This window comes from Amblyraja radiata, chromosome 18 (assembly GCF_010909765.2).
Source record: "Amblyraja radiata isolate CabotCenter1 chromosome 18, sAmbRad1.1.pri, whole genome shotgun sequence".
Classification (NCBI taxonomy): domain Eukaryota; kingdom Metazoa; phylum Chordata; class Chondrichthyes; order Rajiformes; family Rajidae; genus Amblyraja; species Amblyraja radiata.
Genome location: NC_045973.1, coordinates 32,441,522 through 32,465,190, shown reverse-complemented (window position 1 = coordinate 32,465,190; position 23,669 = coordinate 32,441,522). Strand labels below are relative to the sequence as shown.

At 45.9% G+C, this 23,669-nt stretch overlaps 1 protein-coding gene across 1 annotated transcript in view; it reads left to right on the top strand.

Moving 5' to 3' along the window:
- mst1r (macrophage stimulating 1 receptor) overlaps window positions 1–23,669 on the top strand; it is a 110,827-nt gene that overhangs the window by 83,158 nt on the left and 4,000 nt on the right. The window contains exons 10-20 of the mRNA XM_033037066.1: window positions 897–990; window positions 2,517–2,732; window positions 3,692–3,835; window positions 4,625–4,778; window positions 5,814–5,906; window positions 11,298–11,507; window positions 13,829–13,906; window positions 15,810–15,991; window positions 18,710–18,819; window positions 21,205–21,370; window positions 22,928–23,064. Of these exons, the coding sequence (XP_032892957.1) occupies window positions 897–990; window positions 2,517–2,732; window positions 3,692–3,835; window positions 4,625–4,778; window positions 5,814–5,906; window positions 11,298–11,507; window positions 13,829–13,906; window positions 15,810–15,991; window positions 18,710–18,819; window positions 21,205–21,370; window positions 22,928–23,064 (1,584 nt within the window). The remainder of the gene's footprint in view (window positions 1–896; window positions 991–2,516; window positions 2,733–3,691; window positions 3,836–4,624; window positions 4,779–5,813; window positions 5,907–11,297; window positions 11,508–13,828; window positions 13,907–15,809; window positions 15,992–18,709; window positions 18,820–21,204; window positions 21,371–22,927; window positions 23,065–23,669) is intronic.

The following is a 23,669-nucleotide window of genomic DNA, read 5'->3' as shown; positions in this document are numbered from 1 at the left end:
TCTAAGAATGTGTAGGAAGGAACTGCAGATGCTGGTTTAATTCAAAGGCAGACACAAAATGCTGGAGTAACTCAGCGGGACAGGCAGCATCTCTGGATAGAAGGAATGGGTGACCTTTCGGCTTGAAACTGAATAAGGGGTGAGGTGGGTGGGGGGGGGGGGGGGTGAGGGGCAGGTATATCACCACTTTTCTTTTTCTTTTTTTTTATCTTTCTTTTTTTTTTGGCCACACTACTTTGGTAGTTTAGGGGTCTTTTCTTTATGCTTTTTCGAGCTACCTTTAAACCTCACTTTTTCCCCTCTCTTGTTCATGTTTTCTTTTCTTTTTACATTTTCAGGTTATAAGGTTAAAAATGAAGCTGTACAATAATTGTATAATCTTAGATGCCAAATGTTTTATCTTTGTACAATTGCTTCTAATAAAAATAAATTAAAAAAAGAAAAGAAAAATAAACAAAATAAGTCTGAACAAGGGTTTCGACCCCAAACGTCACCAATTCCTTCTCTCCAGAGATGCTGCCTGTCCCGCTGAGTTACTGCAGCATTTTGTGTCCACCTTCAAGCCTATTCCTTGTCTCCAGAGTTGCTGTCTGTCCCGCTGAGTTACTCCAGCTTTTTGTTTCTATCTGTAGTTTAACAATAATAGATTATACTGAGCACACAAACAGTCACCACATTTCTGATGCCATTTAGTACTCTTCAAGTTTCAAAGTTCGTAAAAGTATAGCATTTCATCATGGCCTTAAAGACCCAGTGTCCTGGGTTGTCCTGGTGGCAATTGGTGTTTTTTTTAATGTAAACCAGCATCTGCCGTTCCTTGTTTCTACAACAGAACCACCCTGTGCATTAATGCTATAATAATGCCTGCGCTTCACAATAGTTACTCTTTTCCACAGCGGCCTCAATGTCACAATACATGGGACCAATCTGAACTCCGTCTATCAGCCCAAACTTGTATTTGTCGACGAAACGGGTGCTAAGTTTGAAAAGGTAGGTCATTAGCTTGTAAATATTTCATTTTTACTTTTTATTCTGCACCCACTCTGTGAGCACAACTCCCAAACATCTCCCCGCATTAGAGGGACTACACTGGAGCATTTTAACAGCAAAACTATGAATTCCCTCCTGTCAGTATTAATGATCTTGGTTGACTGAAGGGACATGCCAAGTTTTTGATTGGACAGAGTAGTGTCTGTGTCTGTGTCGATATACCATTATGGTATATGGACACACTTATCTGTTTTGTAGTAAATGCCTACTATGTTCTGTGTGCTTAAGCAAAGCAAGAATTTCATTGTCCTATACAGGGACACATGACAATAAACTCACTTGAACTTGAAATCATATTTAATCCAGGAAGTATTTAGTACAGTACAGTATTTACCCTGTGTAGGACGGAAATGCAAATGCTGGTTTAAATCGAAGATACACAACACAAAATGTTGGTGTAACTCAGCAGGACAGGCAGCATAAAGACTCTATAAAGTCCAGCAGAGTCTGATTAAAGCTAGTCTGAGGATCTCCATTGAGGTAGATGGTAGGGTCAGGATCGCTCTTTAGTTGGTGATATACTTGCATCAAACATCCTTCATTGTAATGCTGTAAGTAATAAAAAATATTTCTAATACCTTTATGGCCCCAAACCTCTAGCACTTCTCGACATCACGGTGAATTTGCTGATTATGTTTGTACAGCGAGAATTTTATACTCAAAGCTGATCTCTAAGGGATTAATGAGCTTAGTACTGACAATGATAGGAACATTTGCCAGTTAGTGTGCAGTGGTTTGTGGCTCATGTCCATTAACTGAAGTGCAACTATTATTTTAGATTGGTGGGGTGTGTTCCTTCTTAAGAATCTATGCCGCTCAGCAGAGAGTTGTAACATTGAAAGAATAGTGGGTTGAGTGTCAACTAATGCAATAATCGTGGTAGATCCTTCAACAAATCCTGTGCCTTTCTCCCAATTACTATTTAGTGTGGAGCACAGGAACTGGGCCTTAATGGTCATCTGATGAAGTGCCACTGACCTGATTTTTTACTTGTTTTCTCTCTCCACTGTTGCCTGACTTTAAACTTTAGACGAGATACAGTGTGGAAACAGTCCCTTCGGCCCACCCCACCGAGTCCGCACCCCATACACTAACATTATCCTAGGGACAATTATTTGCAATTTTTCTGAAGCCAATTAACCTACAAACCTGTAGGTCTTTGGGATGTGGGAGGAAACTGGGGCACCCGGAGAAAACGCACGCAGTCATGGGGAGAACATGCACACTCTACACAGACGGAACCTGCAGTCAGAATCAAATCCGGGACTCTGTTGCTGAAAGGCAGCAGCTCTACCACTGCGTCACCGTGACGCTCCTTGTTGCATTATCATTACATGGCTTGATATCTCTAACACCAACCTCTTTGTCCTTTGCCTCCACCGCCCAGAATTTGTGAAACATGTGTGCGAACAGATAAATGTATCAGAATATCTTCAGTCATGAATGCCCTTTCCTGTTACCTGCAGGCATGCCAAGAGCCAAAGTCGAACGAGGTCATGTATTGTCAGACTCCTGCAATCCAAGAGGATGAAGCCGAAGGGAAGTTGACTGTGATTATGGACGGCGTGCCAAAGCCAAAGACGTTCGATATGGAATACATGCAGAACTATGAGGTCATCCCCTTTGAAAATGAAGAAAAGGTTTGGAAGCTAACGAAGGGTGAAGATGAGATTGAGTTGCATGTGAGTTGATGATTTTATATGCAAAAAAATTCTTCCGTAGACAGCATTAGTCATTGGGAAGGTCGTGTGCGATCCTGACAGAGGAACAGAGGTGATCAGAGATCAGTCAAAGATCAGCACAGTGAAGTGGCATGGTGGCGCAGCGGTAGAGTTGCTGCTTCACAGCACCAGAGACCCGGGCTCCACCCTGACTATGGTGCTATGTGTACAGAGCTTGTACATTCTCCCTATGGCCACATGGGTTTCATAAGCTTATAAGTTATTGGAGCAGAATTTGGCCATTTGGCACATCGCCACCATTCAGTCATGGCTGATCTATCTTTCCCTCTCAACCCTATTCACCTGCCTTCTCCCCATAACCCCTGACACCCGTACAAATCAGTTTCCACTGGGTGCCCCCGTTTCCCCCCACACTCCAAAGACGTCCAGGTTTGTAGGTGTATTGGCCTCTGCAAATTGTTCCTAGTATTTAGGATACGGGGTGATTTCTGGTCAGCGTGGACTCGGTGGGTCGAAGGGTCTGTTTCCACGCTGTATCTCTAAAAATAAAAATAAAAACTAGAGGTGAAAGGCAATGGTGCGGAAGCATAGTTATTGGGATAGCATAGAACTAGGGGCGGCACAGTGGCGCAGCATTGGAGCTGCTGCCTCACAGCGCCAGAGACCCGGGATGGATCCTAACTATGGGGCTGTCTGTGCAGAGTTTGTACGTTCTCCCTGTGACCGCGTGGGTTTTCTCCAGGTGCTCCAGTTTCCTCCCACACTCCAAAGACGTGCGGGTTTGTAGGTTAGTTGGCTTCTGTAAATTGTCCTTAGTGTGTAGAATAGAACTAATGAGCCAGAGGTGTGAGGGCCAAGCCTTCCAACTTGAGCTTGGGGCAGTCTTTGCCTCAAGGTGGGAAAGGTGAACCTGTTTGTCTGTCTAACGTGAGATTTTTATTTTCTTCCAATGGAGACAGCATGTCATGCTGCTAAAGTTGAAGGAGTGTTTGAACGTGACACTTACTGTGGGAGACGCTGTGTGCGACGCAAGAATCCTGATGCAAGAGATCACCTGCAGAATCCAAACTGGTGTGATTCCCCGTGAAGGACTTCCAGTCAAGGTTTACAATTTTAACTCTGCAGCTCTCTGAGATATGATTATTTTTCGCTGTTCACCTTAAGGCATGGTTGTAACCATTTCTTATCAGATGGAGTCAAAGGACATCCATTGGACTTTTTGTAAATAACGCCAAACTATGGCGACTCTTGCATGTGTGATCTATGCAAAGATGAATTTCACTGCGCGGTGCACACATGACAACAAAGCTCCATTGAACTGGGTTATCTATAAGGAGAACAGGCCTTAATATGCCAAGACTAGAGGCCTGATGTACTTTATATTCATCTTGTAGCTTTACTCTGGTCACAGTTGTATCTCCAATGAATTAATTACAATGGCATGCATAGCGATAGACTTTGTTCAAAGAGAAACAGGAACTGCAGATGCTGGTTTATTAAAAAAAAGACCCAAAGTGCTGGAGTAACTCACCGGGTCAGGTAGCATCTCTGAAAACATGGACAGGTAACATTTCGGCTCAGGACTCTTTAGATTTTTACTTTAGACATTAGAGCTACAGCGTGGAAACATGGCCTTTTTTTGCCATCGTTCGATTCTACCCCATTCTGATCTCTGTAGAGAGTCACACAGCATGGAAACAGGCCCTTCAGCCCAACATGCCCAGACCGACCAGCATGCCCCATCTACACTAGTCCCACCTGCCTGTGTTCAGCCCATATCCCTCTAAACCTGTCCTATCCATGTACCTGTCTAAAAGTTTCTTAAATGTGATCTTTTTTACTTAGCCATTTTTTTACTTTGATCTTTTTAACTTTTCCATCTGCACCGCAAGCTCTGGGTCAATCACGTGGAGTACTTTATTGGGACCGTCATCTACGAAGAGGAAAGTATCGACATGATTGTGGGCATCACCATCGGCACCGTGCTCCTGCTGGCGGTCATGATTCTGGTTGTTGTGTTCCTGATCTACAAGAAGAAAAGCAAAGGTAAGGGCTTTTCTCTACCTCAACCTGATGCCTGGCTTCACCATGACTTCAGTCCTGGGGTTGCAGGCTAACCCCTGGCAGCTGAGGTGATGGGATCAGAATGCTGGGGTTAGAACATGGAACAGCAGAGACAATAGTGGTGTTCACTAGGCTTTTAGATAGGCATGTGGATGTCCAGGAAACGGATGGATATGGACCATGGCTAGGCAAGATGGTTTATTTTAATTTGACATCAGGTTCAGCACAGACATTGTGGGCTGAAGAGCCTGTTTTGTGCTGTGCTGTTTTATGTTCTACAATAGTGTGTTTTATTCTCTTGTTAATGGATTTTCAGTCAACAGTTTTATTACAGGTTTTATTACATTGATTTTCCTGCACCTCCTTTAATCCGGACAAAATTCCAAGAGTGCACTTGAAATCCCCTCCCAGAATTCCCCCTGAAAATGTCGCCTAGGCCGGTTGAGGTGGCCGATCTCGACTTCATCAGGAATTCCGCGCCGATTGGCGGGTTGGATTTGTTCTGGAACTCCAGCCCTGCCGGAGCCAGCAGATCCGTTCCCATAGCCGCCTTCCGAGGCCAGCTATGTAGGCCCCTCGGCGGCCTACATTGTCCCGGTACCTTTGGACTCCTCTTGGAGGCCGTGACCTCTGTTTTGGTCCGGAAAACAGATAATCCAGAGAGGCTCGGGAACCACGGGCGACAGAAAATCGGTGGTGGACCTGTTCATCAATGGGTTGAAAACAGTTGAAATGGCCTAAAAAGATATTCACCTTGTTTAAGAAGGAACTGCAGATGCTGGAAAATCGAAGGTAGACAAAAGTGCTGGAGAAACTCAGCGGGTGCAGCAGTACCTATGGAGTGAAGGAAATAGGCAACGTTTCGGGCCGAAACCCTTCTTCAGACTGATCTGATTCACCTTGATGTGCACATTACTAATTCTATTATCTCCGCTATGATTCACTGTATCTGTTTATATTCTTTTACATGAAGGCTTAAAAAGCCACCCGATTAAAAAACTTTATCTTATTTTCCAGAGCATGCAGACTTAATGAGCCGTTTAGAAGCTTCAGTTAATATGATGTCTCTAAACACAGTACCACCTGTGCCCACTGACTATAGGAACAATCGTAAGTCCAATTTACCGTTAGTTTCTGTTCCTATAAAATCAGTTGCTCATTCTTAATTTGCAAATATGTTTTACACTATTCTACACTCTGTTCTACACTCGGCAAGGCCACCAGTATAATCAAGGACCCGTCTCACCCTGGCCACTCCCTCTTCTCCCCTCTCCCATTAGGAAAGAGTTACAGAAGTGTGAAAACACACGCCACCAGATTCAGGGGCAGTTTCTTCCCAGTTGTCATCAGGCAACTCAGCCATCCAAACACCAAATAGAGGGTGGTCCTACGCTCTGTGCATCGAACGCGTGGACTTTGGACTTTTTGTAAATAACGCCAAACTATGGCGACTCTTGCATGTGTGATCTATGCAAAGATGAATTTCACTGCGCGGTGCACACATGACAACAAAGCTCCATTGAACTGGGTTATCTATAAGGGGAACAGGCCTTAATATGCCAAGACTAGAGGCCTGATGTACTTTATATTCATCTTGTAGCTTTACTCTGGTCACAGTTGTATCTCCAATGAATTAATTACAATGGCATGCATAGCGATAGACTTTGTTCAAAGAGAAACAGGAACTGCAGATGCTGATTTACAAAAAAAGACCCAAAGCGCTGGAGTAACTCACCGGGTCAGGCAGCATCTCTGAAAACATGGACAGGTAACATTTCGGCTCAGGACTCTTTAGACTTTTACTTTAGACATTAGAGCTACAGCGTGGAAACGTGGCCTTTGGCTGACCGAGTCTGCGCCGACCAGCAATCACCCCGTACACTAACACTATCCTACATCCTGGGGACATTTTACAATTTATAGAAGCCAATTAACCTACAAAACTGTACATCTTTGGAGTGTGGGAGGAAGCCAGAGCATCCCATGCGGTCACAGGAAGAACATATCAACTCCGTATAGACAGCACTCGTAGTCAGGATCGAACCCGGGTTTTTGGCGCTGTAAGGCCGCAACTCTACCCCTGAGCCATTGTGCCGCCCTGAGCTGTCATAATTTTAACTCCAACTTAAGCCGTGGATTTCCTAATTGTGGGCTGGGTTCGATGTCGACGGTATGAAATAGTTGGCATTGTGACACTTACCAAAGGCTTGTTCTTTTTGCCTGGAAGTGACCTCTGGCTGACCCCAGCTGATACATCTGTTAAAACTGTAGAGTTTTCACTTTACGACGTGCTTTTTTTTTCCATTCCCCTGAAGGCCCCTATGGAAAAGCCATCAATAACAACAAGAGCTGTAACGGGTCAGAGATATTTTGCATTCCACTGACTAATCGCTTGCAATTGTTATTTTTAATCTGTACCTGCCGTCACTAGTCTCCTGGTTTACCTGACAATGTTGATCCCTTAAACCAATTAACGTTCAAATAAACAAATTTAATGTTCTAACTGGACATTATGTCAGGTTACCCTCGACTACTCCCCACCCATACACCAATCCTCATGCCCCCCACGTCTCTGATCCCCCACCATCTCCCAACCTCAGCCTCCGTCCCCATCCCCCACCCTTGTCATGTCTTCACTGACCTCCCCCTTTCCGATATGGAACGGTCTGTCCTCAACAGAAGCCTCATCTTCATCCCTCTCCGCCCCCACCTCAACGAGTTTCGGGTCTGCCACGAGTTTTTCTTCCTCCGCCTCCGTGCCCTTTTTCTATGGGAAGAAGTCCTCACCACCCAGTGATGACCCTTCTCCCATCTCCACCAGTCCTCCTCCTCTTGGACTCCCTGAACGACCCTCTACCCTCTTTAGACCTTTTTACATCAAACTGCCGGCGTGACATCAACCGTCCCAACTCTTCCACTTTCCTTACCTCACCCCCTCTGAACGTCCAGCCCTCCTCTCACTCTGCAGCAACCCCGACATTATCATCATACCCGCCGACAAGGGAGGTGCCGTGGTAGTCTGGCGCGCTGACCTCTACTGGACTGAGGCAAGACGGCAACTCTCGGGCACCTCCTCCTACTTATCCTTGGACCATGACCCCACTGATAAGCACCAGGCCATAATCTTGCAGACTACTGATTTTATCACTTCCGGCTGTCTGCCCTGCACAGCCTCCAACATTTCGTTCCGTACCGCCCGGTTTTACCTTCTCCTCAAAATCCATAAACAGAACTGCCCTGGCAGACATTGTTCCTGCCTGCTCCTGTCCCACTGAATTCATTTCCACATACTTCGACTCCATCCTATCTCCCCTGGTCCAATACCTCCCGACCTATGTCCAAGACATCTCACATGCCCTTCGTATTTTCAATGACTTCCGTTTTCCAGGCCCCCATTCCCTCATCTTTACCATGGACATTCAGTCACTCTGCATCCCATACCGGAATGGTCTTCCGTTTCTTCCTCGACTGTAGAACCAGCCAATTTCCCGCCACCAACACTCTCCTCGACCGAGAGTGGCTGGTCCTCACCCTCAATAACTTCTCCTTCAACTACTCTCCCACTTTTGCCAAATCCAAGGAGTAGCCATGGGCACTCGCATGGGGCCCAGCTATGCCTGACTCTACGTCAAACAACCCCTGTTCCAGGCGTACACTGGCCCTATCCCCGCACTCTATTTCCATTACATTGACAACTGCATCGGTGTTCCCTCCTGCACCCATGCAGAACTCACGGATTTCATTAACTTCACCACCAATTTCTATCCTGCACTCAAATTTACTTGGACCATCTCCGACATCTCCCTTCTCCGACATCCTCATCTACTGTTTCCACCCTTCCAGGTGTGGACTCCTATATATCGGCGAGACGATGGTCTCACCGTCTCTATCACAGGAGATAGACTATAGACAGACATTTATTATACACCCCATCAGCCATCGCATACAGCACCTAATCCTATGACATTTTCGTCACCTACCACCACTAGCCGGATCTTCCCATCTTTCCGCTTTCCGCAGAGCCCGTTCCCTCTGCAACTCCCCGGTTAACTCATCCCTTCCCACCCAAGCCTCTCCCCAGGTAATTTCCCCTGCAACCACAGGAGATGCAACACCTGTCCCTATGCCTCCTCCCTCAGCTCCGTCCAAGGACCCCGACAGTTCTTTCAGGTGAGGCAGAGGTTCGCTTGCACCTCCTCCAACCTCATCTAAGGTATCCGCTGTTCCAGGTGTGGACTCCTATATATCGGCGAGACCAAGCGCAGGCTCGGTGATCGTTTCACTTAACACCTCTGCTCAGTCTGCCTAAACCTACCTGATTTCCCAGTTGCTAAACACTTTAACTCCCCCTCCCATTCCCATACTGGCCTTTCTGTCCTGGGCCTCCTCCACTGTCAGAGTGAGGCCCAATGCAATTTGGAGGAACAGCACCTCATATTTGGCCGTTTACAACCCAGCGGTATGAAAAGAGATTTCTCTAATTTCAAGTAACCCTTGGCTTCCCTCTCTCCCCATCCCCTCCCCCACCCTAATTCTCTGATTAGTTTCACTGTCCTTCTGATTAATTTTACTAATAGTATGCATCTCCGTCCCCACAGCTAACAACGAACCATTCGACATTTCCTAATCCTCATCTGCTTTGATCTGTAATTTTCACACTTTACCCTTCCATATCCCTCGACTCCCTCGCCCCTGACTCTTATTCTGAAGAAGGATCTCGACCTGAAACGTCATCCATTCCTTCTCTCCAGAGATGCTGCCTGTCCTGCTGAATTTTTCCAGCTCTTTGTGTCCATCTGCAGTTCCTTCCTACACATTATGTCATTGCCGTTGGCAAAGCCTCCTTGGATACACATTGATTGCGATGTTTCCTGTAAGGTGCTTTGGGACATCCTAAGATTATGAAAAGCTGTATATGAGTTTGATACATAAAAACGTAAGTTTAGAAAGAAACCATTTGGTCCTTAATGTAATAAAAAGGATCTGCAGATGCTGGTATATACCAAAGATAGACACAAAATGCTGGAGTAACTCAGCGGGACAGGCAGCGTCTCTGGAGAGAAGAAAAGGATGACGTTTCAGGTCGCGAACCTTCTTCAGACTGATTAAAAGCCCTGTCCCACTGTACGAGTTCATTCAAGAGTTCTCCCGAGTTTGCACTGATTCGAACTCGGAGATTTACGGAACTGACCGCTCGCAGGTACTCGGGGCTCTTGTGGACATTTTTCAACATGTCCACAAGTTGAAAAATCTTCACGAGTCTTCCCGAGCTTACCGCGTTTCCCGAGTATCTGCCGTTAGTGTTACGAGCCGCTAAGAGACGTCCCCGAGCTCCGACATACCCGCTACGTTCATTCTACGTGCTTCCACGAGTTTGATTTTTTTAAAACTCGGGAGAGCTCTTGAATGAACTCATACAGTGGGACTGGGCTTTTACTACAATCAGTTTGAAGAAGCGTCCCGATCTGAAATGTCACCTATTCATTTTTTCCAGAGTTGATTCCTGACCCGCTGAGTTACTGCATCATTTTGCGTCCAATTGGGACATAGTTTAGTTTAGTTTTAAAGTTACTGCATGGAAATGTCAGACTGTCGATCGCCCACACGTTCACACTAGTTCTATATTATCCCACTTTCACATCCACTCCCTACATGTTAGGGGGAAACTTACAGAGGCTAGTTGAATTACAAACTCGAACGTCTTTGGGATGTGGGGAGAAGGTGGAGCGCCCGGAGGGAACCCACGTGGTCCCAGGGATAATTTGCAAATTCCATAGAGGCAGCACCCAAGGTCAGGATCGAACCAGGGTCTCTGGTGCTGGCAGTCAGTAACGCTACACGCAACGCCACTGTACTCTTCCTTGATTCCAGCGACACCGATCACTGTCTTATGCATAGAAACAAGATGCATGCAGTATACGTGACAAGTTTAGTTTAGTTCGATGCACCGCGGAAACAGATCTTCGGCTTGCCGACCAGCGATCCCCGTACACTAATGCTATCCTACACACACTCGGGACGATTTGCAATTTTACCAAGCCAGTTAACCCACAATCCTGTGTGTCTTTGGAATGTGGGAGGAAACCGGAGCACCTGGAAAATACCCTCACAGGTCACGGGAAGAATGTACAATCTCTGTACAGACAGCACCCGCAGTCAGGATCGAACCTAGGTCTCTGGCGCTGTAAGGCAGCAAATCTACTTTTGCGAATTTGGACAAAACATCATTGTTCATTTACTAAGACTGCTACTCAGTATAAAACTACTCAATATCCTCATTGGAGATCCTCAGACTATTTTTGATCAGACTTTACTGGCTTTATCTTGCACTAAACATTATTCATGTTATTGCCTTTATCATGTATCTGTACACTGTGGGTGGCTCGATTGTAATTATATATTGTCTTTCCACTGACTGGTCAGCGAGTAACAATAGCTTTTCACTGTATCTTGGTGCTCGTGACAATAAACTCAACTCAACTCAATCCTCATTTTGCCTAGGGTTTGTTAACACACCAACGTCTGGATCGAGTGGGATTACATTCCGGGGAGGCGGTTACAAGAGCTGTTCTGACAGTGCGGCCGCCCCACTGCTCAGTCCGAGAGAAATTACTTTGGAGAACCTACGGCCAGAGCTTCTGGAAGAAGTCAAAGATGTTCTGATCCCAAGCGAATGCTTAACTGCATTCATGGACCAGGTGGTTGGCAGAGGTGAGTGTGACTCCTTATTGCATTAAGGTTCGTGGGACAGGTGTTGGTGCCTTTTACAACCACACAGCCTGGCAAATTGCAACTTTTTTTCCCTTGAATAATCATAGAAACATAGAAAAACAGGTGCAGGAGTAGGCCATTCGGCCCTTCGAGCCAGCACCTCCATTCAATATGAGCATGGCTGATCATCTGAAATCAGTACCACGTTCCTGCTTTTTCCCCATATCCCTTAATTCCTTTAGCCCTAAGAGCTAAATCTAACTCTCTTGAAATCAATACTTTACTTTTAGCTTTGACTTTAGCGATACAGTGTAGAAACAGGCACTTCGGCCCACTGAGTATGCGCCAAACCAGTTATCTCCCCATACACCAACACGATCCTACACACTAGGGACAATTTACCATTTACAGAAACCAACAAACCTACAACCCTGTACGTCTTTGGAGTGTAGGAGGGAACCGGAGCACCTGGAGAAAACCCACGCAGTCACGGGGAGAACGTACAAACTCCATACGGACAGCACCAGTGGTCAGGATCGAACCCGGGTGTCGTAAGGCAGCAACTCTACCACTGTGCCACTGTGTTCTCTACCCTTTTCAAAACTTTCACATCTTTCCTGTAGAGGAGTGATCAGAACTGCACACAATACTCCAAATGTAGCCCAACAAAGTCTTGTAAAGCTGCATCATGACTTTCTAACTCTTCTAGTCAGTGCCCTTATCAATGGAGGCAAGCGTAACATACGCCTTCTTTACCACTCGATGTATTTGTGTTGCCACTTTTGGGGAGCTATGGACTGGGATTTGATTCGCAAGAGAAAGAAGTAAAAGGGATCTCAGTATTAAATAGCTGAGCAGCTGGTTAAGCTCAGTGTCCTGTTGATCTTGCGTGAAACTACTTATTGCTGGTGAGAACATAAATACTTCACTATAAAGAGTTCAGGGTTTGGGGAAATAAACCTCTGATTTCTTCGCATTCCGATCTGCAACACCACCTATCCATGTTCTCCATGTATGCTGCCTGAACTGCTGAGTCACTCCAGCACTTACACTAGCTGACTGAGAAGTCTTAAAGCCGGAACCAAAGCTATTAATGCTTTGGTATTCAGATTCAGATTCAGATTCAAACTTTATTGTCATTGCGCAGTGTACCAGTACAGAGACAACGAAATGCAGTTAGTATCTCACCCAGAAGTGCGAACACAGAATAATGGAACAGTAAAATGTATATATGTATATATACAATGCAATTTTCGGGGGGGGGGGGGGGGGGGGGGGGGGGGGGAGAGATCAGTCACAGGGGGAAGGAGTGTCCGGGAGGGGTGTGACTGGCAATCACCAAGGTGCAGAGTTAAGTAGGGTAACAGCTGCAGGGAAGAAGCTGTTCCTGAACCTGCTGGTCTGGCAACGGAGAGACCTGTAGCGCCTCACAGATGGGAGGAGGGTAAACAGTCTGGGACTGGGGTGAGAGCAGTCCTTGACGATGCTGCGCGCCCTTCGCAGACATCGCTTGCTCTGGACAAACTCAATGGAGGGGAGTGAGGAACCGGTGATCGTTAGGCAGTTTTCACCACCCTCTGCAGTGCTTTCCGGTCGGAGACAGAGCAGTTGCCATACCATACTGTGATACAGTTGGTAAGGATGCTCTCGATGGTGCAGCGGTAGAAGTTCACCAGGATCTGAGGAGACAGATGGACCTTCTTCAGTCTCCTCAGGAAGAAGAGACGCTGGTGAGCCTTCTTGATCAGTGTTGAGGTATTGTGGGTCCAAGAGAGGTCATCAGAGATGTTCTGGTCTCAGGGACTGAAGCCTTGCTTATTAGTTTAGTTTAGAGATCTAGTGGGGAAACAGGCCATTCGTCCCACACACTAGCACTATCCTACGCACACTAGGGACAATTTACAGTTTTACCAAAGCCAATTAATGTACAAACCTGTACGTCTTTGGAGTGTGGGAGGAAACCGGAGCGCCTGGAGAAAACCCCCGCAGGTCGTGGGAAGGCTGTACAAACTCCGTATAGCTGGCACCCATAGTCAGGATCAAACCTCGGGTCTCTGGCGCTGTAAGGCAGCAACTCTACCGATGTGCCACCTTGCTAGGGGATGAGGGTGCAAACTCTTCAGGCAAATTGCACTCCACCCAATAGAGATTCCACGCTGGGATGGTTTGCATGCCGTTGGCTTTTTTGCGTGCGGTAATCTTTCCAGTTGGCCATCAATTGACGAGAAGCATTGAGTGTTCCGTTTCACTTATAACTGGAGTTGCATTAAAAGATCACAATGGTAGATCTCAATGAATTGAAATTGCTTATCTTTTTACAGGACATTTTGGGAGTGTTTACCACGGTCTGTACAAAGATCAGAACGAAGAGATTCACTGTGCGGTGAAGTCTTTGAATCGTACGTACCATGCACGCTATCATTGTTTTGTAGGTAGACAATAATGCTGGAGTAACTCAGCGGGGGGCGGCAGCATCTATGGAGAGAAGAAATAGGTGACGTTTCGGGTCGAGACCCTTCTTCAGACTGATATTGGGTGGGGGGGAGGGGGGGCGGGAAAAATGCTGGAGTAACTCAAGGAAAGGGAAAAAAAGGAAATGCTTTGCTTGTCTCTTCATCCTAATTTAGTGATTTATTTTAGAATCGCTTAATCCCTGTATTTGCCTATCCATACATCATGTACTGGTTCACATCCAGATGATTACGATTGACTTATTTTGAGGGTCCTGACTCGTTTGGTAGTTGTGGTGCCTCGACGGTAACCCACGATGTGCAAAGAGCTTTTGAGTGCCATCTCCTTCCATCTTCCCTCCCCATTCCCTTGTTCATCAAAATGGCAAAGTGCTTCGTCACTATGGTCGGCATGGATGAGTTGGGCTGAAGGGCCTGTTTCTGTGCTGTATGACTCTATGCTGGGAATGCTGACTTTTAAATGAGGCTACGTCCAGATAGGGCTGGTGTACTGTCTTGACGTGGTTTAGTTTATTGTCACGTGCATCGAGGTACAGCGAAAAGCTTTCTGTTGCGTGCTAAACAGGCAGCGGAAAGACTATACAGGATTACACTCTAGCTGACCGCAGTATACAGACACATGATGAAAGGAATAACGTTTAATGCAGGTTAAAGTCCAGCAATGTTTGATTAAAGATAGTCTGAGGGTCTCCAATGAGGTAGGTAGTAGCTGAGGACCGCTGTCTCATTGGTGAGAGGGTGGTTCAGTTGCCTGATAACAGCTGGGTCGATACTTGCCCACATCCCTATTCTTATCCAGCACATATGATGGAGAGAATTCCTGGGCTCCCATAGTTAATGCCCACTCTTTGCACTGTTGACAAGCTGATAGAGGTTCTTTGAAAATATCTGACAATCCCAAATCTTTACCAGAAATTAGAAACCGATTGTTGAAGAGATTGGGGTGGGATCAGTGAGAGACTTAACATTTTCTGAAATGTAATTTATTTAGCCCTTTTAACCCTAACCCTAAGAGTCATACCGCATAGAGTCATAACGCATGGAAACTGACCCTTCGGCTCAACTTGCCCATATTGACAACATAGTCCCATCTACACCAGTCCTATCTGCCTGCGTTTGGCCCATATCCCTTTAGTTTAGTGTAGAGATACAGCGAGGAAATAGGCCCTTCGGCCCATGGAGTCCATGCCAACCAGTGATCCCTAAACACACTCAGGACAATTTACAAATTTACCAAGCCAATTAACCTACAAACCTGTACGCCGTTGGAGTGTGGGAGGAAACCGGAGCACCCGGAGAAAACCCACGCAGGTGATGTGGAGAATGTACAAACTACACACAGACACCATCTATAGTCAGGATGGAACCCGGGTCTCTGGCACTGTAAGGTGGCAACTGTACCACTGCGCCACCATGCTGTCCTCTAAACCTTTCCTATCTAAATGTCTTTTAAATGTTGTAGTACATGACTCAACTACCTCCTCTGGCAGCTCGTTCCTAGTACCCACCGCCTCCTGAGGGGACCTTTAGCAATCCTTGCATCGTTTTAAATGGACCGAGAGGTCTAGCCACTGGCCACCTTGACCCTTGTGATATTGAGATCTCCAGCTTCAGAAGAAAGTTCCAACCCGCCGCTCTTACCATAAAAAGAGCAGCAGCCCGAAAGCTTATCGTTCAAAATGCACAAATGCATGCAAATAAAACATGCAAAAGTGTCTCAAAGTCCTGCTCCACCCCTCCCCCTTAATGCTGCACTGCTCCCAAGAAGGTTGATTTATTAAAAATTTGCATTCTGCAAAATGTTCTTGACTGTGTTGCGATGTTTCAACAGGGATTTCAGACATTGAAGAGGTGGAGCAGTTTTTGAAGGAAGGTATCATCATGAAGGATTTCCACCATGAGAACGTTCTATCCTTACTGGGAATATTCCTTCCTAAGGAAGGGTTGCCGTTGGTAGTATTGCCGTATATGAAGCATGGAGACCTCCGCCATTTCATCCGCCATGAACACCGAGTAAGTAATGATGAGTCGTGCTCCACCAACGTGCATGGCTACGTTTGGGTTTGCTATAAACGAGGCGCAGTTCATTATTGTCATGTGTGCCGAAGAAACATTGTCCTTCTTGTGAAAGACAATGCATTAGTCATATACATGTCCAAATGTAACATCTTTAATTGCGTTTTAATGAGCCAAAGAATTTTGAAGCCCGTGCGATGTATGTTTAAAGACCACAAAGCATAAGAGCAACATTCGGCCATTCGGCCCATCAAGTCTGCCTAGCCATCCAGTCATGGCTGATCTATTTTTCCCTCTCAACACCATTCTTCTTCACCCTTACCCTTGGAGAATCAAGACTGTAGCAGTGTGATACAATGGGTAAGCACCATGGGCTGCGGGTGACCACCTAGGATAGTGATTTTCTGCTATTGCTCCAGGTAATTTGCACGTGCCTCATTCAATACTCGACACCCCCCCCGATACTTTTCCTCATTCTACTGTCTCCTGGCTGCGTTGAAACCCCCTTGATTCATTATAGAATATGATCTGTTTGAGATACAGTAGAGGAACACATCAGGTGGATGTTCACAAGTTATACGAGTAGGATTAGGCCATTCGGCCCATCGCGTCCACTCTATCATTCAATCATGGCTGATCTCTGCCTCCTAATCCCAATTTCCTGCCTTCTCCCCATAACCCTTGACAACCATTCCGATCAAGAATTTGTCCCCCTCTGCCTTAAAAATATCCAGTGACTTGGCCTCCTCAGCCCTCTGTGGCAATGAGTGCCACAGATTAACTACCCTCTGACTAAAGAAGTTCCTCCTCACCTCCTTTCTAATTCTGAGGCTATGACCTCTGGTCCCAGACTCTCCCACCAGTGGAAACATCCTTTCCATATCCAATCTATCTATGCCTTTCATTGTTCTGTAAGTTTCAATGAGGTCCCTCCCTCAACCTACTAAACTCCAGCGAGTAGAGGCCCAGTTCTGTCAAACGCTCATCATCTGCTAACCCACTCATTCCTGGAATCATTCTAGTAAACCTCCTCTGGACCCTCTCCATAGCCAGCACATCCTTCCTCAGATATGGGGCCCAAATTTGCTCACAGTACTCCAAATGCGACCTGACCAGCACCTTCTTGAGCTTCAGTAGTGGCTCACAGATATTGTGAATATGATTTTGAGAGCTGCCACGCTATAGTATCTAGTTATCCTCTTGAAATATAGATTATTTCCTCATCCCTTTCGGTCTTTCAAGTTTGTTGCCACCCACCTTAAATTCTCAGTCTTGACCACGCCTTCTGTAAAATGTGCAGGGCCAGCAGGCAACTGCGCCAACCTATCAGCAACCAGACATTGATCCTGAACTACCATCTACCTCAGGGCAATCCTGACTACGGGTGCTGTCTGTACGGAGTTTGTGCGTTCTCCCCGTGACCTGCGTGGGTTTTCTCCGAGATCTTCGGTTTCCTCACACACTCCTAAGATGTACAGGATTGTAGGTTAATTGGCTTGGTAAATGTAGACATTGTCCCTAGTGTGTGTAGGATAGTGTTAATGTGTGGAGTACGTGGGCCAAAGGGCCTGTTTCCACACTGTATCTCTAAAATTAAAACCTCATTTGAAACTCTTGGATTATCTTTACTCAGACTTTACTGGACTATATATCTTGCAGTGAAAAGTATTCCTTTTATCCTATATATGTACACTGTGGATGGCTTGATTGTAATCATTTAGTTTTAGATTAGTTTTAGTACCGCTGTGCCACCGTGCCACCCTAAAGATGTATCAGTCCTAAGACCCTAAGACCCATGTATGGCTTTTCCACTGATTGGATAGCATGCAACAAAAAAGCTGTTCACTGTACACGTGACAATCAAACTGAACTAAACTAAAATATAAACTAAAAGCCCTGTCCCACTGTACGAGTTCATTCAGAGAGTTCTCCCGAGTTTGCCCTGATTCGAATTTGGAGATTTACGGTAAGTAAGTAAGTAAGTAAGTAAGTAAGTTTATTGGCCAAGTATTCACATACAAGGAATTTGCATTGGTGCTCCACCCACAAGTATCATGACATACAGTGACAGTTACGAAATGGCCGCTCGTAAGTACTCGGGGCTCTCGTAGATATTTTTCAACATGTTGAAACATTTTTCAACAGAATCCAACATGTTGAAAAATCTTCACGAATCTTCCCGTGCTTACCTGCCGTTAGCGAATCTTCCCGAGCTTACCTGCCGTTAGCGTTACGAGCCACTAAGAGACGTCCCTGAGCTCCGATGTACCCGCTACGTTCATTCTACGTGCTTACCACGAGTTTGATTTTTTTTAAACTCGGGGGAGCACTTGAATGAACTCGTACAGTGGGACAGGGTTTTTAAGGTCCTTTTTCCGAGTCCAGTATTTTGCCTTGCAAATTTTACTAGATTTTCAGGACAGCAGCGACTGTCACGCCTGTAAATAAAATTCGAGGCAGTTCTGCATGAAAGCATCTCTGTCAGGCATTCTCTACAGGTGTCGACGAGAATCAAATGTTTTGCAGGACAACACAGGGTGGCATGGTGGTGCAGTGGTAGAGTTGCTGCCTTACAGCACCAGAGACCCGAGTTCGATCCTGTCTGTTCGGAGTTTATACGTTCTCCCTGTGACCACGTGGGTTTTCCCCGGGTGCTCCGGTTTTCTCTCGCGCTGCAAAGACTAACAGATTGGCTTCTTCCCTTTTTATCTGCAGAATCCAACAGTAAAGGATTTAATAGGCTTTGGCCTCCAAGTAGCCAAGGGAATGGAATACCTTGCCCAGAAGAAATTTGTTCATCGGGATCTCGCGGCGAGGAACTGTATGTAAGTACTTTGGTGAACCTAGTAAGTTGATGATATTGGGATAGATGACGCAAGGTTCAGTCCACTTCTTTTGTTGGCCTCTCGTGGGATGCCGTTGCCTTGTGTGGATGTCGTTGCCTCGCCTCTGCAGGTCTTGCTGCCGCAGCTGTCCCATGAGGTGGAGTGGACCACACGTGACCAGACCACAGATGGTGGAAGCCGAGGTTCTGCCCATGAACTGCACTGAGGGCCTTCTGACGTTTATTTTAGAGATACGGCAGGGAAACAGGCCCTTCGGCCCACCTAGCCCACGCCAACCAGCGATCACCCCGCACACTAGCACTATTCTACACACTAGCGAAAACTCACAATTTTTTTTACCGAAGCCAATTAACCTCCACACCTGTGGGAGGAAACCGGAGCACCACGAGAAAACCGACGTGGTCTCTGGAGCTGTAAGGCAGCAACTCTACCGCTGCGCCACCGTGCCGCCTAAAACACCTTGAAATATCTCCAATGAGACTAAACATTAAAAATAGTTTAAATAAATTATGCACAAATTAAATCATTAATTTGCATTAATTCTATAGGTTTAGTATGGTTTAGTGTGTTTATTTAAATTCACATTACAATGAATTTATAATAGTCTTTAAAAAAAAAAGAGCCAGCACAGTGGTACGTGGAGCCACCGTCTCACAGCGCCAGAAACCCTAGTTCAAAACTCACCTCGGCTACTGTCTGTGTGGAGTTTGCAAGTTCTCCTTGTGATTGCAAGCAGTACCCTACCGTATGGAAAGACCGTTCAGAAGTGGATGGGAAGGAGCTATTCATTAATCTGATGGTGCACACTTTCAAGCTTCTGTACGTTCTCCCAGTCAGGAGCAGGGAGACATGGATAGGTGACATTTTGGATCAGGAGCCTTCTTCAGTTTCGTTTAGTTTAGAAATACAGCGCGGAAACAGGCCCTTCGGCCCACCGAGTCCACACTGACCAGTGATCCCCGTACATTAACTCTACCCGACACACATGAGGGACAATTTTACATTTTACATTTATACCAAGCTAATTAACCTACAAACCTGTATGTCTTTGGGGTGTGGGAGGAAATGGAAGATCTCGGAGAAAACCCACGCAGGTCACGGGAGAACGTAAAAACTCCATACAGACAAGCACACGTAGTCAGGATCGAACCCGAGTCTCTGGTGCTGTGAGGCAGTAGCTCTACCAAAATGGCTCCCAATTTCACTGCTGAGCACAGATCTTACTTTTGAACGTCAAGGAATTAGTCTGTGGTTTGAAGTCAAGTTGCTGAATCAGGCTGGGAACAGGAGTCTAAAATTCGTTGGGTTAAGTCACCAAATATGAACAACTAATATGTTATTTCAATAAATGGATGGCAATGGACAATCTTCAGATGTACAAATTCACGACTAAATCTGATGTGGTCGGTTTGCTTTTGATCATTTGGACATGTGTCAGCTTGTTATAGATCGTTCGTAGGTACCATGTATTGGATTGAAGATAAACACAAAATGCTGGCAGCTTCTCTGGATAGAAGGAATGGGAGACGTTTCGGGTCGAGACCCTTCCTCATACTACTACATGCAATGGATTGATTTAATTACCCGCCAATCCCTCTCACACACGATAGCTTTCCCTAGAAAATTACAGGTTGAATAGTGTTTTTCTGGAAATGGTTATTATTGGGAATTCTCAGGGCTTCTCTTCAAGGATTCAGTCCGCCTAGGCCTACGGGATCGCCCGGTTGCCAACCATTTCAATTCTCCTTCCCATTCCTACACTGGCTTTTCTGTCCTGGGGCTCCTCCATTGCCAGTGGGGCCAAACACAAATTGGAGCAACTGCACCATATATTTCGCCTGGGGAGCTTACAACCCAGAGGTATGAACATTGAATTCTCTAATTTGCCCCCTTCCTCCACCCCAGTCGTTTTACCTGTTCCACACTTCTCCACATTACTTTCCTCCTGAGATCACACCTTCCCTGGCCAACAATGGCCATACCAGGTACCGACCCGGCTGAGGTGTTCAGTGGCTGGCCCTGGTTGGCTTCTCACCTCCCCTCTCCACCTCCCACCTGTAGTTTCAGTCTGAACAAGAGCCCTGACTCGAAACGTCACCCATCCTTTTTCTCCAGAGATACTGCCTGACCCGCTAAGTTACTCCAACACTATGCATCTCTCTTTGTTACAGGATTCATACAGTCTGGAGTAAGACTAGCTCCACATGAAGGGTTCTCACCCAAAAGATCGCCTATTCATTTCCTCCACAGATGCTGCCTGACCCACGGAGTTACTCCAGCACTTTGTGTTTTGACGAAGATCCCAGTTTCTTGTGTCTCCATTTCACCGCTCCACGTTGACTTGTGTTTTCTCCGATGCTCTAGGCTGGATGAGACATACGTGGTCAAGGTGGCGGACTTTGGGATGGCTCGCGATGTCTTGGACAAGGAATATTACAGTATTCAAAACCACAGGAAGGCCAAGTTACCTGTGAAATGGATGGCGTTGGAGAGTCTACAGACGCAAAAATTCACAACTAAATCTGATGTGGTAGGTTTGCCCCTGATCGTTTGAACAATTAACAGCCATCGGGCTATTAAACACTGTTAACCCCACATAGATGGGGGCAGACAAAAAATGCTGCAGAATCTCAGCGGGTGAAGCTGAGTTTTAAGAGGCCAAATGAACCTCACCCACTGAGTTTCTCCAGCAATTTTTGTCTGCCTTCAATTTCTCCAGGATTTGCAGTTCTTTCTTAAACATAGACTTTGGGGCATTGGGTTTGTCTTTTTAAACTATTAATGTTTGTATGTTTTTATGTGTATGTGTAACCTGCCATATCACTGGAGGAGAAGACCAACTAGTGACACTGTTCTTCCAGTGCTCTATATCCGATAGTAGGTATGTAGGTGGGCAACAATGGTGGCAAGTCTGGGCATTGGGAGGATATCTGTGTTTCCGAAAGACAATAGGACACAGGAGCAGAACTAGGCCAGTTAGTTCATCGAGTCTACTCTGCCGTTCAATCAAGGCTGATCTATCATTTCTCCCAGTCACCTTTGACACCTTTCCTAATCAAGCACCTACAGTATCAATTCCCACGGCTGTCTGTGGAATTCCACAGATTCGCCACCCTCTGGCTAAAGACATTTCTCCTCATTTCCATTCTAAAGGTACATCCTTTTATTCTGAGGCTGTGCCTTCTGGTTCGAGAATCTCACATTATTGGAAACATCGTTTTCATGTCCACTCAATCTGGGTCTTTCGTAATCCGGCAGGTTCCAATGAGGAAGCCAATTACAAGAGGTGGTAAAATTACAAGAGACCTGGCCAAAGTTAATAGGAAGGAACACTTCTTTTAGCTGAAGGGTCAAAGCCAAGGGGCATCAAAAGCACCGGTGGCATGGTGGCGCAGTGGTAGACTTGCCACCTTATAGCACCAGAGACTCAAGTTTCGAACCTGACCATGGATGCTTTTCTGCATGGAGTTTATACGTTCTCCCGGTGACCTGCTTGGGTTTTCTCCAGGATATCTGGCTTCCTTCTGTACTCCAAAGACACAGGTTTGTAGGTTAACTGGCTTAGGTAAAATTGTAAACTCTCCCTAGTGTGTGTAGGATAGTGTTAGTGTGCGGGGATCGATGGTCGGCGCGGAATCGGTGGGCGGAATGGCCAGTTTCCGCGTTGTATCTCTAAACTAAACTAAACTAAAGATAGACACAAAATGCTGGAGTAACCCAGCGGAACTCAGCATTTCTGGAGAGTAAGAATGGGGGGCTGCATGTCCCGCTGAGTTACTCCAGCATTTTGTGTCTATCTTCGGTTTAAACCAGCATCTGCAGTTCCTTCCTAAACTAAACCAAACATTGATTCAAAAGAATTGGTAGAATGATTAGGGTATTAACTGAGGTAATGGACCTGGAATACACAGCTGGAGAGGGTAACTAAGGCCTTTCATTATCGGGTAGGTTGCAATGAGATCCCCTTCATCCTTCTAAACCCCAGTGAATACGGGTCCAGAGCCGTCAAAGGCTTCCATCTCTAGTTACTGTTGACATTTAGAGTTTCATTGACATCTGTTGTTGTTGTTGTTGTTGTTGTCTCCAGTGGTCCTTTGGAATCCTGCTGTGGGAGCTGCTGACCCGCGGAGCACCACCCTATCCGGAGGTGGATCCGTATGACATTACTAGATACTTATTAAAGGGTCGAAGGTTACCTCAGCCAGAATACTGCCCGGATGAGCTGTAAGTGCTTTTATACATGGTCTGTGATTGCTTTGTCTTAATGTTGAATGCACATTTTGTCGCCTCTGTTCATGACTTTATGTCTTTAGATCAGTAAGGAAATGGGAGCAAAATAGACATTTGGCCTCTTAAATTGCCAACAAGGTCTTGGGTAATGTTCTCAGCACCATTTTCCTGCTCTATCCTCATGCCCCTTCATGTTTGAGATAGGCTGAAATCTGTCTATTTCTATTTTAGTTTAGTTTATTAATGTCACGTGTACCGAGGTACAGAGAAAAAGATTCTTAGTTGCCTGCTATCCAGTCAGTGATTAAACTACACATGATTACAATTGAGCTGTTCACAGACACATCCGTGCACTCCTGAGTGTGGGGAGAGTTTCTGCCTTCATCACCCTCTCTGGCTCTGTACTCCCGGTCCAAGATTACCCCAATCAATGTTCTAATTGTTCGATCAATTATTTTGAATCAATGCCCCTTGGCTTTGACTCTTCAGCTAAGAGAAGTGGTTGATCCTTCCTATTAACTTTGGCCCGGCCCCTCGTAATTTTACCACCTTAATTGCTTTCCTCTTTGAAACCTGCCGGATAATGAAAAGCCGAGATA